At 37.5% G+C, this 18,257-nt stretch overlaps 1 protein-coding gene and 1 pseudogene across 3 annotated transcripts in view; one reads left to right on the top strand and one right to left on the bottom strand.

Moving 5' to 3' along the window:
* Positions 1 to 18,257, bottom strand: part of LIN52 (lin-52 DREAM MuvB core complex component) — a 98,869-nt gene that overhangs the window by 78,864 nt on the left and 1,748 nt on the right. For 2 of the 3 annotated variants that reach the window (XM_069465109.1, XM_069465110.1), the window contains exons 2-5: positions 14,491 to 14,565; positions 12,910 to 12,947; positions 8,261 to 8,327; positions 6,376 to 6,459 (exon numbers count right to left, since the gene is read on the bottom strand). In XM_069465109.1, coding sequence (XP_069321210.1) covers positions 6,376 to 6,459; positions 8,261 to 8,327; positions 12,910 to 12,947; positions 14,491 to 14,565 — 264 coding nt within the window. The remainder of the gene's footprint in view (positions 1 to 6,375; positions 6,460 to 8,260; positions 8,328 to 12,909; positions 12,948 to 14,490; positions 14,566 to 18,257) is intronic. The other variant, XM_069465111.1, reaches the window with a different exon arrangement.
* Positions 482 to 1,324, top strand: LOC138380720 (large ribosomal subunit protein uL30-like 1 pseudogene; annotated as a pseudogene).

Here is an 18,257-nt window from a genome sequence, read left to right as displayed (position 1 = left end):
AATAGATCCAAAGGATAAGACATATACCAAAAATATCCAAGAATGGTAAAAGTGCTTTAGAAATGAAGCAGATAAACTGCTCTAGGAGCAATTTGAGAGGCCAGGAGAGAGAGTTCACTTTCTAGATCACAGATGAAAAGGAATGGCTGATGGAGAAAAAGAAATAGTATGACCATAACTAAGAAGATGGGAAAGTGTTCCAGAAAGAGTGAGTGTTTCAGATGGGGATACTGTATGGTGTTCTGGTACCGGAGAAGTCAGTACGAAGGACAGAGATTAGGCTAGAGCTAAAGCATAGAGATTCTGAATGCCATGCTAAGGAGTCTGAATTTTATCTTATGGATAATAAAGTACTCCCAATGACTTATAAGTAAAGGACATACAGAAGTAAATGGTACTTTAGAAAAATCAATCAGGCAGTAGTAAATAAGATGGACTGGAATGGGGTAGGTGAGAGGCAGGGATACCAGTTAGAAACTGACTGCACAGTAGCTGCAACCCTAGAAAGATGGCGGAGCAAGAGGAAAGGAAAAAAATCCCTTTGGTTCCAGAAAATCTCCTGGAAAAGAGGAAGGCTTACCAAGCCCTCAAAGCCACCCAGGTAAAGCAAGCACTTCTGGCAAAGAAAGAGCAGAGGAAAGGAAAAGGACCCAGGTTTAAGCGACTGGAATCATTTCTACATGATTCCTGGCGGCAGCAAGGCGACAGGGTGCGTCTCAGACGACTAGAAGTGAAACCTCATGCCTTGAAATTGCCAGATAAACATTCCTTGGCCTTTGTTGTACACATCCAAAGGATTAATGGGGTGAGTTCACTGGTGCAAAAGACCATCGCAAGACTTCACCTAAAGAAAATTTTCAGTGGCGTCTTCGTTAGAGTCACCCTGCAGAGCCTAAAATTGCTGCGTATGGTGGAACCTCATGTGACCTGGGGATTTCCAAATCTGAAGTCCGTCCGTGAACTCATCTTGAAATGTGGACAAGCCAAAGTCAAGAACAAGACCATCCCTCTGACAGATAACACAGTGATCGAAGAGCACCTGGGGAAGTTTGGTGTCATTTGCTTGGAAGACCTCATTCATGAAATTGCCTTCCCGGGGAAGCATTTCCAGGAGATCTCATGGTTCCTGCATCCTTTCCAACTCTCAGTGGCCCGTCATGCTACCAAGAATAAAGTGGGCTTCCTCAAGGAGATGGACTCACCTGGCTATCGAGGTGAACGCATCAATCAGCTCATCCGCCAGCTGAACTAGACCCAGAATATCTGAAAGCACAGTGCATTGGGAGCATGTGTTTTTGGGTTTTGGAATTATCAAGTATCTTCAGAGAAGATTATTTTCTGCTCTGTCTTCAAAAACAAAGGGAAGGGTCAGGGAAAAGACAGTTGGTTATGCTCATGGCAGAAACATCTCATCACAGTCCAGTTCCAAGGAAAAATTCCAGTGTTTTCTACTTTGGCTGCTGCCACCTCTGAAATCACATGCCATGGAGAAAGGAGTCCTGCTTTGTCAGATCTTGCTTTGTCAGATCTTCTATCCTGCGGTTAAACATTGGTGAATGAATGACTCAAGCATGTGTATGAGGATTCTTAAGACTCCAGCAACAGTGGACCAAGCCCAGGGGCATACTTGAATCTGGGTATTCCCAGGGCTTTGTTTTGAAGATTTGAAATACAATTAGAAAGCAGAATGCAAAAACAAGTGCTCAGTTGTCTCTTTGAATCCATGTTCCAAGTTTTCAGTGATGGCTTTGAGAACTCTCAGACTTGGGCTGGCTCTAAGTGCATCTGGTGGCTTTTGTATCCTAGTCTGCAACTGGTTTAGTCCTTTTCTCTAGTTCAGGATTTGAGGATGAAGGACCACTTTGACCGGTACATGCATATACTCAAAATTTTGCTTACAATTTTAGGGTGTTCATAGACTCTTCTCCCCCTGGACCGTAGCACTTCCTGTGAGGAAGTTCTGCTTTTCCCAGAATTGGTCACCCAAGCCCTGATCTTGCTAGTCTCTGGTTCCATTGTCTTGTGGAAGACCAAAGCTGACCAAGATAGCTTTTCCCCTTCACAGAGGCAGACTGTGTTGTCCCTGCACCTTGAAGTCTGGGAAATGCCCACCATTCCTCCCCCTCCCCCTAGGGTTCAGGATGGAATTTCCTGGTTTCTGTGATGATCATCTCCTTAAAACCAAGATCAGGAAGGAATGAACCATTTTCTTGGTTTGGCGTGGATGAACTTAGCGCTATTTGGTTTTTTGGGCATCTGGCAGGCAGTTTAATTGACATTTATCTTGCATATTCGGGACTCCAGAAGTATTGCCCTTTGTCCTGGTGGTAATGTAGACACCAGCAATAGGCTTTCTGAGGATGTTCACCTTAAAGAAGTCAGTCTGATACTCCTTGTGTTTTTTCATCAGTGTCCACTTCTAAGCGGGCCTTCACTTGGTTGCCTCAATTGGTGAGGATGTGCCAGGCCTAGGTTAAATTTGGAAATAGGCTTGACTATTGTGTTCCTGGTCCTTTCAGGTCAGCTTTGCTGCAATTTTGGCTCATGGGGCCCTCAAATATAGCTGTGAAATTGAGTTAGAGGTTTAACAGTGCCTGAAATGTGCCAGGTTATGAGGTAATTAATTAGGTTGGTTGGCTCCAGAGTTAACCTGCCAGCAATAGATGTTACTCTTATGTTTTAAAGCATTGTGAAATCAGATTACTTTAAAATGATGTATCACAAAGTCATGAGAAAAAAGCTGTTGTGAGAATGGAAACTCAGGGCTTAAATCCCAGCTGTCTTGTATAAATATGGGAACAGTATTTCCATTCTTGCCTGTGAAATGGAGACAATACCCTCTAGCGTGTGTGCCTCATGTCGTGGTTAAAAGGTTTGAGCAAAATAATAGTTTGTAATTTACAATTCTATATAAATAAACGGTTATCACAAAAAAAAAAGGAAAGTGACTACAATATAGTTCTAGTAAGAGAGGAAAGACTCTGAACCCAGATGGAAACAGAAATTGAATTCTTTATATGTTAATGCATAGTTTTATCATTTTTTGTATTTCTAGATGTTTCAAGGGAATTTCATATAAATTAACTACCCAAATCAAGCCAAAGGGCCCTGATCATCTGAAAAGCTATAATTACCTCTATAAGAAAAGTTAGTGCATTAGCCAGGTGCAGTGGCACACGCATGTAGTCCCAGCTACTCGGGAGGCTGAGGCAGGAGGATTGCTTGAGCCAGGAGTTTGAGGTTATAGTGAGCTATGATTGCACCACTGCGCTCCAACCTGAGTGACAGAGCAAGGCCCTATCTCAAAAAAAAAAAAAAAAAAATTATTGCATTCCAAAATGTGAACACCAAAAAGGTTATCTGAGGCATCATAACCAGGTACCAAATAGAAGGGTAGGGTTCATCTCCCAAAAGACACAACCTAGTTACTATCAGCCCTAGAAGGTTCATATGATTTCTACATTAACATTTAACAATGCTCTTGGGAAGTGAGAAACAATCATGTTTTGAAGACAAATATTTTTTGCATTTTTTTTCTTTCCATCATCTTTATCAGTGCAGATATTTGCATGAAAACAGGATCACTAGTCCCTGGGGATTCATCAATTCCTACTGGTTATTTTTCATCCATGTCATCCCCTCAATTAATGCAGGAAAGAGGATTGAGACATCGAAACACCAGATTAGGGTGTCAAGTAAAAGCCAACCCCTAGAGTAGATGAATAATCTGTAAGGACAAAAAAAATCTTATTTTTATGCAAATACCCTATACACAATAAAACAAAGAGAGACTGTATCCAAGAAGTCCAATATATTCAATGTAATTCCAATTCTAAATTTAAAAACTATTTTCTTTATGTCAGCTAAATTTGATATGGTCCTAGAAAATGGTAATCAGTTCCAAAGCACTACAACAGAAATCAAAAGGCTGAATTTTGAACTATAAAATAATTCTGAAAAATCTCAGCTGTGCTCATGGGACTCTGGCAAAAACAAGCATTACTCCTATACAGTTTTGGTTCAGTGCTGAAGGTGGCTGAGTTAGATGACTTCAAATCCCCACCTCCCAAAGTGTTAAGTTTTTAGAAATATAAACATTTAACAATAATAATGGCTTTAATTGTGTGGATTCAAAAAAAAAACCACATACAAGTTTTGGTTGTGTGGAAAGCCACTAAAATAGACTTCACTGATGCTTAGGGAACTGACTCATTATTCTAAAAACCAATAAATAAAGAAAAAGAATCATTTACCTTGTCATTCTAGTAGGAAAGCTTTCAAAGTGACCAAATAGGTGATAAGATAAAGTCCTTTATAAAGAAATTCTAGCCAATAAGAAGGAATAGAAGAATTAGAATATCATGATCTTGCAAACTATAACAAAATAGTAGATCTAGACAGCAATCAAAAACCGCTACCCTGGGTATAGGGCTGATGAAGAATTTTACAATGAATAGATCAGACTGATAATACCTTTACCAACTATTAACTTTAATATCACCAAAAGAGAGATGGCAGACATAATGTACCCTCTTATGCATGTATACAATACCACCTATGAAATATTCTTGCCAAAAGTAAAAAATAAAGCCTGTATCTATGCAAGCTTCTAGATCTAACTATCAGGAAATAAAAAAGGATAGACAAACATGTTAAGCATGACCACATGGATGTAATCGACAAAATCCAGAATTTGGAAAATCTACAGAACAAATGACTAGGTTTAATAAACAACAAGGGAAAATAAAATGTAGGTGGAACTATGACAGATAAAAAAGATTTAAGGCAGGGGGCAGTGGCTCACACCTGTAGTTCTAACTAATCAGGAGGCTTGGACTATAAGAAAGTCCAGGTGTTTGAGGTTGCAGTGAGCTATGATGACGTCACTGTACTCTAGCCTGGGCAACAAGCAAGACACTGTCTCAGAAAAAAAAAAAAAAAGAAAGAAAAAAAAAGAAAAGAAAGGATAAAGAGGGCCAAGGAAGTAATGACTGTTAGTAAAAAATTTTAAATTAAATTTTAAATTGAAATGTTGAATTTGGCAGTAACTTAAATCAACAATGTGAACAAATTCACTATAAGCTCTATATGCTCTAATGAAACAAGAAAAACAACTTATGAAACTATTTTTGGGATTGTTCCAATCAGTGCAAAACCTATATTTTTGAAGAAAATTATAAATTATAGAAGTACTCTCAAAATTGTGGATTTATAAAGGTTTCAGGAAGTACCCTTGAGAACAAGATTCTAACCGCTGTATTTATGTTGAGTATCTCTTCTTTCAATTACAAAGTGAAAATTTTCTACAATTCCTTTTCCAGTTTTGTTTTTTTTCTATTTTTCTTCTTCAGCACAACAGAATGTCAAGCGACCTTTTCCAGTTTTCTAATGAATGCAGTGGAGGGGACACAATTTATAAAGAAATAATTTAAACTAAAAAGAATGAAGAACAGACAGACATACATGAGAAATTTTAAAGCGTTATTCAGGGTAAAAGCTATGTTCTTGGTCTATCATATATCCCTTCCTTTGGGACACTAATCCATCCTTCCCATTCCATGTGATTTAGGTCAGAGCAACCCCTCTAATCTGCATCTGCACCCAGGACCCAGGCCCAGTCCATCAAAGTGCTCCATGCTAGCTGGCTAAAGGACTGGTTCAAGAATGAGTAGATGAGCCAAGATAGAACAGACAGAGTCTTCCTCAGGAACTTTCTTTTGGAATATTCAGAAAAGATATTCTTTCTTCCTTTGAGATAATGAGATTTACAGACACATTAACTGGAGCTCCTTTTGGCCACCTTCCCTAGTGCTAAGAAAAAGCAATCTGCAGCAGCAAAGAAGAGAAGACTAACGCATGAGTGCAGCAAAGCCCTGAGATGCAAAACAAAAGCAAGAACAATAGTACCCAGGAATGTTTATTCAGGACAACTTCAATCTGTGCTCTCGGGCTGCAATCCGCAAGCTTGGCCCAAATAAACTCTCTACTTAAATTTAAAACAAACAAAAACTAAACATTATATCCCAATGACATCATTAAGTGTCATGGATCTAGATATCCTCAAAGTTATTTCTACCCCTAGACTTTTAATTTATGTGAACTAACAAAGTCTCCCTTCTGCTTACTCTAGTTTGAGTTGACATCCTATTGCTTAAAACTGAAAGGGTTGCAATATACTATTACTGCACAGAGAAAAATAATTTGTTACCTAGTAAATTCAGTAATTATTCCAGCATGCTCTATCATAAAAGGCACAATTTAGATTACATTGACCTCTTACCTTCAGAACACTTATCTTCTCCCTAAAGATACTTTCTAAACTCATCATGAAATACACAGCATGTAACCCTGAATAAATATGATCTGGGTACTCACACTCATCCAGCCCCAGCTGGTAGGCCAGGTTCTGTAGGCCTCGTACCTTCTCCATCAAATTAGCCGTGGTGAGGCTCCCCAGTTCTGAAATAGAATCATTTATTTCAATACCACTTCTTTCCAGTATTCTCTAGTAACAACTTATTTCGGTTGGGAATCCTTGTTATATAAGTTTTCAAGCTTAATTCCTACTGAATAAGTAGAAAATGGATCCTTATCTCTTCTCCCCCAATCTTACACACACACACACACACACACACACACACACAATCAGGGAATTTTTCCACTACTGCAAAATGCCTCAGCTGAGCTTATCCACTTAATGAGAAAAGAATTCGCATAAATACAATAACAAATTAAGTGTTTCATCCCAAGGATCTTCTTATAACATTCATTTTGACTATCATACAAAAGGAACACACTATTAAAATATGAAACTTTGTGATTTGACATAGCATTGAGAAAGCCTTGCACAGAATTTCTATTTTGCAAAATGGACATTGTCTCCACTGTCATTTTTAAGTCCCCATTCTTTTTTTTTTCCAAATCTCAGTACACACCAGAAGACCCATTATTTCAATTAACAATAAAATAGCAACAAAACACTTACTGTTCCTCATTTCCCTAAGTTTAGAAAACAAAGACTAAATATAAATCTAAACTTTCCCTTCAAATCAAATACCTATAAAAATTTTTAAGTTAACCAAGTAAAAAGAGTATACTGAAAATAAAAACTTACCTTCTTAGATTTTCATCTAAATAGTACCCAATCCCTTGTAGGTATAAGACACAGGTCAGTTAGCATAAAACATAATGCTATGATCCTTCACTAAAAATCTAAAGTTTCCTTAGGAAATACGTGCTGATGGGATACTATATAAATGTCTGTTTGAAACATTAAAACAATGAACCTGAAATGCCCTTGAGACTTAATTTTTCCATGGTTGGAAGAGGGGATCTGCATTTAAGCATTTCATGCAGAACAATGAATTACTTCTAAAATCAAATAAAGGTGTTTTTTTTCTCCCATTTATCACACTGCCATCATTATCTACATTCAGCATAAGTGGACTTTCTTGATCTGTTCAGGGGCTTAACTGCTCAAGAATCCCAGGTTTTTACCTTAATTTCAGTCTATTACTTCACAACCATCATGAATCTTATCACCAGGAAGATGATAAAATAAATAAATAAAGTAGAGCAAAATCACGGAAAATTAATGTTTTTTAATTTGAATTTCCACTTTGTGATTGAGTTCCAAATCATTTGTCAAACAACAATATTCACTACTTATGGTATTCTTTATGGAAGAAATTGATGGGATAGAAAGAAATAAAAAACAGGTCTTACCCCATTAAGGCATTGTCATAAATAGTACTGACAACAATATATGGCAGTAAATCCTAACTAAGGCACTTGTGTTATAGTGGAAAGAAACTAGACTTAAAATAAAAGATCACAGTTAAGATTTTAACTCTTTCTAACGTATCTTGGTTAAGTTAACTTCTGAACCTTGGATATCATCATACCTAACTCACAAGACCTTTATGAGAATTAAATGAGAAAGGTGATGTTAGAGCTTTTTGTTAACTGTAAACGTTATACAAAAATTTTTTATTCCCAATAATTGCATTATATACAAAATTAATATTAAAAGAATTTAGCAGCAGAATTCAATAGTGACTTGAGTCTTGAACTGGCAAGATTTCTACACATGGTAAAATTAGAGAAAGTCATTCCAGATACGAAAAACTATAAGGAGGGTTATGTGGGTGGGTAGTTTGAAGCCAATAAGTAAGGGACTAGTAAGAGAAAAATTGGAAAGGTGGTTTGTGGAAGAGCATAAATATTTACTTAAAAGTTAGAGTTCACTAGCATTGCTTACCTTTCAACATGTCGATATCATCACGTTCTATCTCAGCCATCCATTTGGGTGGAGAGCTAGTAATAGGCTGTCAGAAAATAAGAATATATCCATTCAGATACTGTGAAGAGACCCTATGCTTTCTTCTTACAAGAAATGTTAGTGCCTCAGAAGTGATCTTCTGGCTGGAGGCTGCTGCCTAGCCTAGAACAACAAGAACAGTCTAAAGATTAGATTGTAAGAAAAGAAAACAGAAGCTACACTTCACAGACCTGTATTACAGCTACTTCACCAGTTTGTAAGACATGAATCTGATATAGCTAGCACTTTGATTCTTGAAAGATCCCTGAATTGTGTGCAGTTACTTGGGCAAGTGGGTCAGGACCCTGTCATGAGACAGGTGAAAGGAAAAAAATCCAGTCACAATATTTTCTCTAGCAACAAATAAGATGTGATGACCAGGGGACAGTGAAGTATATCAAATGGGTGATGTCAGTCAAAGGACAACAGAATATCTTTACTCCAGCCAGGCCTCAGACATATGACATATTAGGATGTGAAAAAGAGGTCTCAAATGTATGTGGAAGGGAAAGTAGACTATGGTGAATATATGGATAAAAACGATGTGAGGCGACAAGCCACAACAATCATAGCTGATAACATTATATTTCTGAGTGACCAGGTAAAAGAGAAGGCATAGAATGGATGACTTTTCTTTGGTCATTGTTTGGTACACTCCCCTTTCCAAATTATGTACAGTCTTTATAGTTTCTAAGGACAAGAATTAAAATATGCATATATATATATATATATATATATATATGAAAAAAAGAGATGTTGCTTGTGACACAGTCTTCAAGTTTTTAAAAATACTGGCAAATTATAATTTCAAAAACCTGGATTTCTCTAGGATCAGACTTGGCCTAAAATAATTACCTTGTAAACTAACACTGCTTATCTTTAAAGACAGTCTCAGAGAAATGATCTTGGAAGAATTAGGTATGACTACTACTATTAGGTGTGACTGATTTATGCACAACAAGTTAGTATAGCAATGACAGAAGTTACTTGAAATTCAGTTCTGGTGAAAGCCTCCAACAGAACTGTTTGAAATACTAGTCAGTTAGTAACATTCTCTGGCAGAGGAAAAGATTCAAGGAAAAATCAAGAATGAGAAAATCCTCAATTTAAGTGAGAGAAGACTGGACTGGTCACCACTTAAAATTTCTTAAGTATTGTAGAAGTTTTAGAAAACTTAGAATTTTAAGTTTTCTCATTTCTTTCCTTCTTCTTCTTGTTTTTTTTTTTTTTTTTTTTTTTAGAAATAGGGTCTCGCTCTGTAGCCTAGTATAGAGAGCAGAGGCATGATCATAGCTCACTGCAACCTCGAACTCCTAGGCTCAAGCAATCCTTCCACCTCAGCCCCCCAAGTAGCTGGGCCTACAAGGTGCACACTACCACGCCTGCCTAATTAAAAAAAAATTGGGGGGCTGGGTGCAGTGGCTTACGCTTGTAATCTAGTACTCTGGGAGGCCGAGGCGGGAGGACTGCTTGAGGTCAGGCATTCAAGACCAGCCTGAGCAAGAGTGAAACCCGCCTCTACCAAAAACAGAAAAACTTAGCTGGTTGTGGTGGTATGCAACTGTAGTCCTAGCTGCTCAGGAGGCTGAGGCAGGAGAGCTGCTTGAGCCCAGGAGTTTGAGGTCACAGTGAGCTATGATTGCACCACTACACTCTAGCTAGGGTGACAGAGCAAGACTCTGTCTCAAAAAAAAAATATATATATATATATATATATATATATATATATATTTTTTTTTTTTTGCAGAGACAAGGTCTTGCTGTGTTGTCCAGGCTGGTCTTGAACTCCTGGCCTCAAGAGATCCTCCCACTTCAGCCTCCTAAAGTACAGGGACTACAAGTGTGAGCCACCATATCCAGAAAAGTTTTCTCATTTCTGAAAGTGAATTTAAAATTACAAAAGATAGTCCATTCTTAGAATAGCTTTGAGTTAGCAGTTTTCAATACCAGTTGCACATGAGAATCACCTATGAGTTCAAGCTTAGAGAGAGCTATGATTGGGTCACTGCACTTCAGTCTGGGCAACAGAGCAAGATCCTGTCTTGTCTCACAAAAAAAAAAACAAACACCTGTGTAACTTTAAAAACATATAAATAAATGCTTTGGCCACACCCCAAATGTATTGATTTAGAATATCAAGGGTAGGAAAGGGTCTAGTGGAGAGAATAAAGCAAGGTATTCTACATATGTACTTTTCTAAAGCTCCACACTGGTACACTGATGATTCTGTCATGCAGGTAAGGGTAGGGTTGGGAAACATTACTTCGGCTTGGAGTCCTTCTCTTTTTAATTAAAATTTACTCAGTACTAACTATGTGGCAAGCAAAAAATTTTACATGCATCATGCCATTTGCCTCCAAATCAACTCTATAAAGTAGGTATTATCATCCCCATTTTTCAAATAAAAATACCAAAGTATGGGGAGATTACAGATCACTTGACTCAGGTCACACAGCTAGAGAAGCCAGCATCCAAACCTCAGGTAATCTGAGTCCAGAAACCACTACTCTATATTGCTTTCCCTGGACTGCCCTAAGTCAAACTCACAATTTTTATCCCTATAGGGAAAAAGATTATACCAGGAGATCTTAACCTGGGGTCCTGGGATATCCCTGAACCCCTGGAAACAAAATTCAAAATAATATGTATGTCATATTTCTAGGGAAAATGTATAGATATTTAATATTTTTAAAAACTACCATACTCTAATAAAAGATTTTTAAAAATCACGCTTATTTACAACTTAAAATATTTAGTTGTGACCAAATATAATTAGCTAAACTGAAAAGTAAGTATAGGTGAGAATGGAAGAAAATTAAATTATATACTGTCTACTCAATCTATTAGATAAAAGCTGATCTAACAATAATAGCTACCCTGGCTGGGTGCAGTGGCTGATGGCTGTAATCCCAGCACTTAGGGAGGCTGAGGCAGGAGGATCACTTGAGGCCAGGAGTTCGAGACCAGCCTGGTCAACAAAGCAAGACTCTGTCTCTACAAAAAATTTTTACAATTGCTGGGCATCATGGTAATGTGCCTGTAGTTCCAGCTACTAGGAGGGTGAGGTGGAAGGAGAACTTGAGCCGAAGAGTTAGAGGCTGCAGCCTCAGTGAGCTATGATCATGCCATTGCACTGAAGCCTGCAGGACAGAGTGAGACCCCATCTCTAAAATAATTAATTAATTAATTAGTAATAATAATAGCTACCCTGTATTGTTTATTATGTCCTAAAACACTATGCAGTGTTTTACCTACATTATGGCATTCTATACTAAGAATTCTATAAGGTAGTTTCAGATGAGGAAACTAAGGCTCAAAACTGTTAGGAAACTTGCTCATGTCACAGATAGTTACGCAGTAGAGTCAGAACTCAAATCCAGGTGTGTCTGACTCCAAAACTTTACGCTAGCCACACTTTAGTTTAGGCCTTACTGGACACTAAAGGAGCACAGGCTGGTATTCCTACCTAGCTCTTGAACAAATGAAAGAGGCTACAAAGTCAGACTCCCTCTGAACAAATACTCTCATGGGAACTGAAAGCGTCAGGCCCAAAGGGTCCTTAATATTAAACTCAGCACTTTTAGCTCTAAATAATGAGTAGAGAATGGTAAGCATACAGTAAGGTACTGTGAAAGTTATACTACAATCCCCAATGGCATAGTTTAAGAGAAAGAGCATGGGCTTTGGAATCAGACAGACCTGTGTTCCAATCCTGGTCTTCACTTACCAGGACTAGAGCAAGTAACTTGACTTTCAAGTTTTGCTACTATTCAGTGCTTTGAGCATTGGGCTCAGATGCTTATAAGAATGGATACCAGTTAAGAGTATGGATACCAGTAGTCAGACTAATGGGTTCAAAGCCTGGTTCTGCCACTTATAGACTATAACCTTGGGTAACTTATTAACCTATCTGTGCCTATTTCCTTATCTGAGAATGATAATAATAGTACCTACACCTCATATGGTTTTGTGAAGATTAAATAATATAAATAATGTAGTTAGAACAGTGTCTGGCACATGGTAAGCACAATGACAGTGTTAGCTAATATTATTATCATATTTTCCTGGTTGGGAGAAGACATAAGAGAACATATTTAGAGCATCAAGCACAATGACTGCCACCCTGGAAGTGGAAGTCTCTAGCTCTAATGGATGTCTTTCTTCAGGTTTCTGATGGAGCACTGAGAAACTTCAAAATCCTCTAAGGAGGTGTAAGTTAAGGTCATAACAAACCACATAAACAAAAGAGAAAAGCTTCAAAATTATAGTTTGGGCAAAAAGAATACTGGTTTGGGTATTACATTAAATAATTCAACTGCTGCGCCTTACAAAGCTTTCAGGTTGACAACAAAGGTTAATAGACAAAGATCAAAATGTCAAAATAGAGCATCTGGACAGAGGTAGGCAAAATCATCAATTAATATGATGACAATATAAACAGATTTATAGGGCTGCAGTTATGAAATGATTTGAAGGCTATGACATTATTATTGAAAATAAAGAAATTAGAGAGGTTTGAGCTTTCACTCAGGAACAAAACTTTCGATCAACTTCATTAGGTATTTAATCTTATTTAAGATATTACTTACACTTTTGAAGGAAGCTGCAAATTCAGCAACACCTGGTACTAAAAAGAAAAAAAAAACAACATTATTCATTCAATATTTGAGTGCTTAGGCATACAGGGTTCAAATAATAAGAAAACAGCCTTGTCTTCAGGAGCTTATAGTCTGGAAGAGAGAGAGTAAATCAGTATCTATATTATCATTTAAGCATCCAAGAAAGATGCCTGGTGCTATGGAAGGATAAAAAAATGAAAATCTAAATCAGACCCAGTAGGTAGGAAAAGCTTCTCAGAAAAAATAATGCCTCAACTTTGAAGGACCAGGAGTTAGCTGGTTGGGAGGGTGGTGAGTTACAATATCTCTTACCAGAAAGTTTAAACTTCCTTTTTAGGTATGCTGTTCTATCAATCTAATTATTTATGTAAATGTCTCACAGGAAGAATCACATTAAAAAATAGAAAAATAAAAATCAGATATTTAAAAATGAAATAGGCCGGGCGTGGTGGCTCACGCCTGTAATCCTAGCACTCTGGGAGGCCGAGGAGGAAGGATTGCTCAAGGTCAGGAGTTCAAGACCAGCCTGAGCATGAGTGAGACCCCCATCTCTACTAAAAATAGGAAGAAATCAGCTGGACAACTAAAAATATATAGAAAAAATGAGCCGGGCATGGTGGCGCATGCCTGTAGTCCCAGCTACATGGGAGGCTGAGGCAGAGGATTGCTTGAGCCCAGGAGTTTGAGGTTGCTGTGAGCTAGGCTGATGCCATGGTACTCTAGCCCAGGCCACAGAGCAGGACTCTGTCTCAAAAAAATAAATAAATAACAAATAAAAACAATAAAAATAAAAATGAAATAATGTTCAACCTTGTTAAAAAAAAAAAAAAGAAATGCAAACTAAAATTAATAAGATTAGTAACATCCAATATTGGCTAGTATGTGAGGAAATGGATAATCTCACACAAAGTGTAAGATATATGTGCAAGGATATTCATTGATAAATTGTTCATAAAATCAAAAATTGGATATAAATTAGGTTTCCAAATAGGGTGTGAATACACAAATTATAGTATAATTATACAACAAAATACATTTAAAAGAATGAAGTAGACCTACACATACTAAGATGGAAAGATTCATTAATAAATTACTAGGTAGAATAAGTTAAGCTACAGACCCTATATGTATGACTCTGTCATTATAAAAAAACAAACTAAAAACCCCCTCTATACACTTAAATAAATTTATTTGCTTATCTATATAAGCATTAAAAAGGCCAAAAGGATTCGTAACAAATTATTAACAGTAGTTAACTTTATAAAAGTGCTAGAAGGAGGCAAGGAAATGCTTTATGTGTCTCACTATTACCTGAATTTATTACAGATATAGTTTTTAAAATAAGCATTGTTTAAAGGCTATTTCCTGAGTCACACTGTGTTCCGAAAAAAATTAAAACACCAAACAGCTATTCTTAACATTGGATTTGTCTTTTCCCTTTGAAGTAAAATAAAAACTGTAATCGTTAGTTAAATGATAACTCTTCAAAAATCTCCCCAAGGAGTACTGGTTCTCCTGCACTGATTCTGATATAAAGAAAGCAAAACTTACATTGTTCTGGCCAAAGATCTGGTGAGGCACGGTCAAGTTTTTCAAAACTTAGCAAAGATGCTTCCAGATCTGTCCCTAGAACAAAACACCCGGATGAACCAAGAAGACATGAAACACGTTAATTTATATTTTATGACATTTCAATTTCAAAGAACATAAACTAGAACACTCACCTGGAAGTCTAGAGATTTGAGTTCTATAACTATTGATGCTACTGCACCATGGTATAATACAAATAAATCATTCACCCTCACCCAACCTCACTCTTTCAATCTATAAAACAGGAGTGATATTTTATTGGGGTGTTAACAAAAATGAGTATTAATGAACCCATTTGCATCCTCATTCATACTTTTGTACTTTCCTCCAATTACAATTAAGTATTCCTGCTCCCATGAAAGAGAAACTCCCTGCTAGGGCTCTGTATGCCATCTTCTCTTGTTTTGTCAAGGACATCATCCTGAATAATCTCCTTTCTCTTATACCAACAGTTTCTACCCTTTACAGGTTCATGTTGAACAGAAAACAAGCCTACTCTAGAATTTCCTTGCTTTAAAAAAAAGAAAACTCTTCCTTGACCCCATGAGTTCCTCCACACCCGCTTCATTGTAAAAGTTCTAGAGTTTTCTATTCTGTTGTCTCCACTTCCTCATTTCACATTCTCTTCTTAATCTATTGACAATCAAGCTTCTGTTCCTAGATATGTAGAAACTGCTATTGTCAAGGTCATCTATGAACTATGTTGCTGGAGCCGGTGGTCACTTATCAGTTCTCTCTTCTTACCACCTCTTTGCAGCATACACTGGCCATTTTCCTTGAAACACTATTCCCAGCTTCTATGAAACTACCATGCTGGTCTTTCTTCTACCTCACTGACTCTTCCTTCTTCATTCTCCCCTTCCACTCAGGCTCCATCCCAGGCTGGCTCCACTCTCTACCTCACTTAGTCCCATAGCATTTACCTTCATCTATGTGCCAATGTCACCATATTTATATTCCCAGCCCCAACCTTTCCCCTGAACTTCTATACGCCCAAGTGGCTACTTGACATTTTTCTCCATTTACATGTATGAAAAACCACTTAAACCTAATATGTTCAAAACCATACTCTCCCAGTCTTCTCCATCTCAAGAAATAGCACCTCCATGAACCCCAATTCTCAGATCAAAAACCTAGATGTCATCCTTCATGCTTCCTTTTCCTTCACCTTTCCATAACCAATCCATCAGTAAATCTAGTAGTTTCTCCCTGCAAAATACACCCTGAAACCAAATTAATCCCAGGAACCATCACTTCTCTCTTGGACTACCTCAATAACCTTTTAACAGACCTCCCAGCTCCCATTCTATCCTTTTCCCTCCTCACTCCCAAATCTATTCTCTACAAAGTAACCAGAACTGATTTTTTAAAAATGTCAACCAGTTCATGTCACTCTCCAGCTTAAAGAATTTCTTCCCAGGTAAATCTGTGAATGTATATCTACCATGCCCTATAAAAAAAATCCTACATGATCCAGCCCCTGCCTAATTCTTCAATAGCATTTCCCCTCCACTCTTCCCCTGCACACAGCAGGTACTCAATACTAACATTTGTTGAGTATTTACTGTGTGCTCAGTATGTTAACCTGTTGCACAACTTAGTTCATTAAATGCTATAAATAGTGGTTAGTAACATTTTCTGGGTAAGCCACATTTTTTGGAAATCTGAAGAAAAGATATGGATTCACTCCCCAGAAAATATACATAAGTGTAAAATTTTCCAACATGTGCTTTTCTTTAAGCTGAATTTGTTTTACCAAATATTCCAAGGGAATTTCCAATGACATTTTAATTGGTAAAGAACTCAACTCTGAACTAGGAACATTGGCATGCACCCACAGTCCCAGCTACTCAGGAGGGAGGCAGGAGGATTGCCTAAGCCCAGTAGTTTGAGACCAGCATGGGAAACATAGTGAGACCCCATCTCTAAAAAATTAAAAAAAAAAAAAAAAAAAAAAAAGAACTCATCTCTAATACATTGCCTTAACTAATGTATACAAAAATGGTAACAATGAAAAGCTGTGTGTATGTAACCCAAAATACCAATCTCAAATTCCCAAGAAATGTTATTGATGGAAAGCTTAAGCATGACAAAAACTTATTGGGGAGTTGGATCCAAAACCTACATGGGTGACCTTATGATACCACAGTCTGGGATATCACTCTGCTGTAAGTCTTACTCTCATAAATTAAGTAATTAGATGGTTTTACTTGACTTGCAATTTTCTCCTTTTCAAAGAAGTTCCAGCAAATTTAGCATGAAAAAAGATTAAAGAGTAAATGCCCTAAACTTATTTTCAAATCAACATTATTTGAAGTAAATTTTAAAGACAGCGACAGGTAGAACACTAAAAATAGAAGTCAGAGAGCTAGGCAGTGGAATATTTTAGAATGAAATACCTATTTAGAAGCTGAATTTAAATTCCAAGTGCTTGACTTGATTTTGTCAGATTAAAAAGAAAAAGGGCCGGGTGCAGTGGCTCCTGCCTGTAATCCTAGCACTCTGGGAGGCCGAGATGGGCGGATTGTTTGACCTCAGGAGTTCGAGACCAGCCTGAGCAAGAGCGAGACTCTCTCTCTACTAAAAAAATCAAAAGAAATTAGCTGGACAACTAAAAATATATAGAAAAAAATGAGCCAGGCATGGTGGTGCATGCCTGTAGTCCCAGCTACTCAGGAGGCTGAGGCAGTAGGATTGCTTGAGCCCAGGAGTATGAGGTTGCTGTGACCTAGGCTGATGCCATGGCACTCTAGCCCGGGCAACAGAGTGAGACTCTTTCTCAAAAAAAAAAAAAAAAAGATTAGGTGGAAAAAAAGTGAAACTCTGTAAAAAATTAGAATGAAAACTTTTAAAAATGACAAGTACAAACAAAATGACCATGGAGATAGCTAGAAGACCAAAGGAAAAAGATACATTTTTTTTTTTTTTGAGACAGAGTCTCACTTTGTTGCCCGGGCTAGAGTGAGTGCCGTGGCGTCAGTCTAGCTCACAGCAACCTCAAACTCCTGGACTTAAGCGATCCTACTGCCTCAGCCTCCCGAGTAGCTGGGACTACAGGCATGCGCCATCATGCCCGGCTAATTTTTTGTATATATATATTTTAGTTGTCCATATAATTTCTTTCTATTTTTAGTAGAGACGGGGTCTCACTCTTGCTCAGGCTAGTCTCGAACTCCTGACCTCGAGCGATCCACCCGCCTCGGCCTCCCAGAGTGCTAGGATTACAGGCGTGAGCCACCGCGCCCGGCCAAGATACATTTTTAATACTCTTCCTGGCCAAAGAAAGGAAAATAAATTGAGAGAAGACAGGGGAAAATGAAACTCAAGGAAAACAGCTCTAAAATCTTCAAAACTTCTCAATTCTGATCTTGAACATAAAAGAAAAGGAAAAATATCTCCCAAACTTATAAACAACTTAATAATAAACTAAAAATTTTAATAATTACTTCTACAACTTGGCTGAGTTTTATTGTGGTGAAATATATATTTTATACTATTAATACATAACATAAAATTTACCATTTTAATGATTTTTAAAGTTTCAGTGGCATTAAGTATATTAACACTGTGCAATCATCACATCATTTTCAGAACTTTTTCCCCTTCCCAACTGAACCTCTGTACCCATTAAACAATAACTCCCCGTTCCTTTAACTGACTTTTTAAATGCCCTTTTTTTCTGGCAAGAGAAGGCTATTTTAGCAAGAGAGCACCCAGGCAGAAGAACC

This window comes from Eulemur rufifrons, chromosome 2 (assembly GCF_041146395.1).
Source record: "Eulemur rufifrons isolate Redbay chromosome 2, OSU_ERuf_1, whole genome shotgun sequence".
NCBI classification, from domain to species: Eukaryota; Metazoa; Chordata; class Mammalia; order Primates; family Lemuridae; genus Eulemur; species Eulemur rufifrons.
The sequence above is the reverse complement of the archived record's forward strand: the minus strand, read 5'-3'. Positions and strand labels throughout refer to the sequence as shown.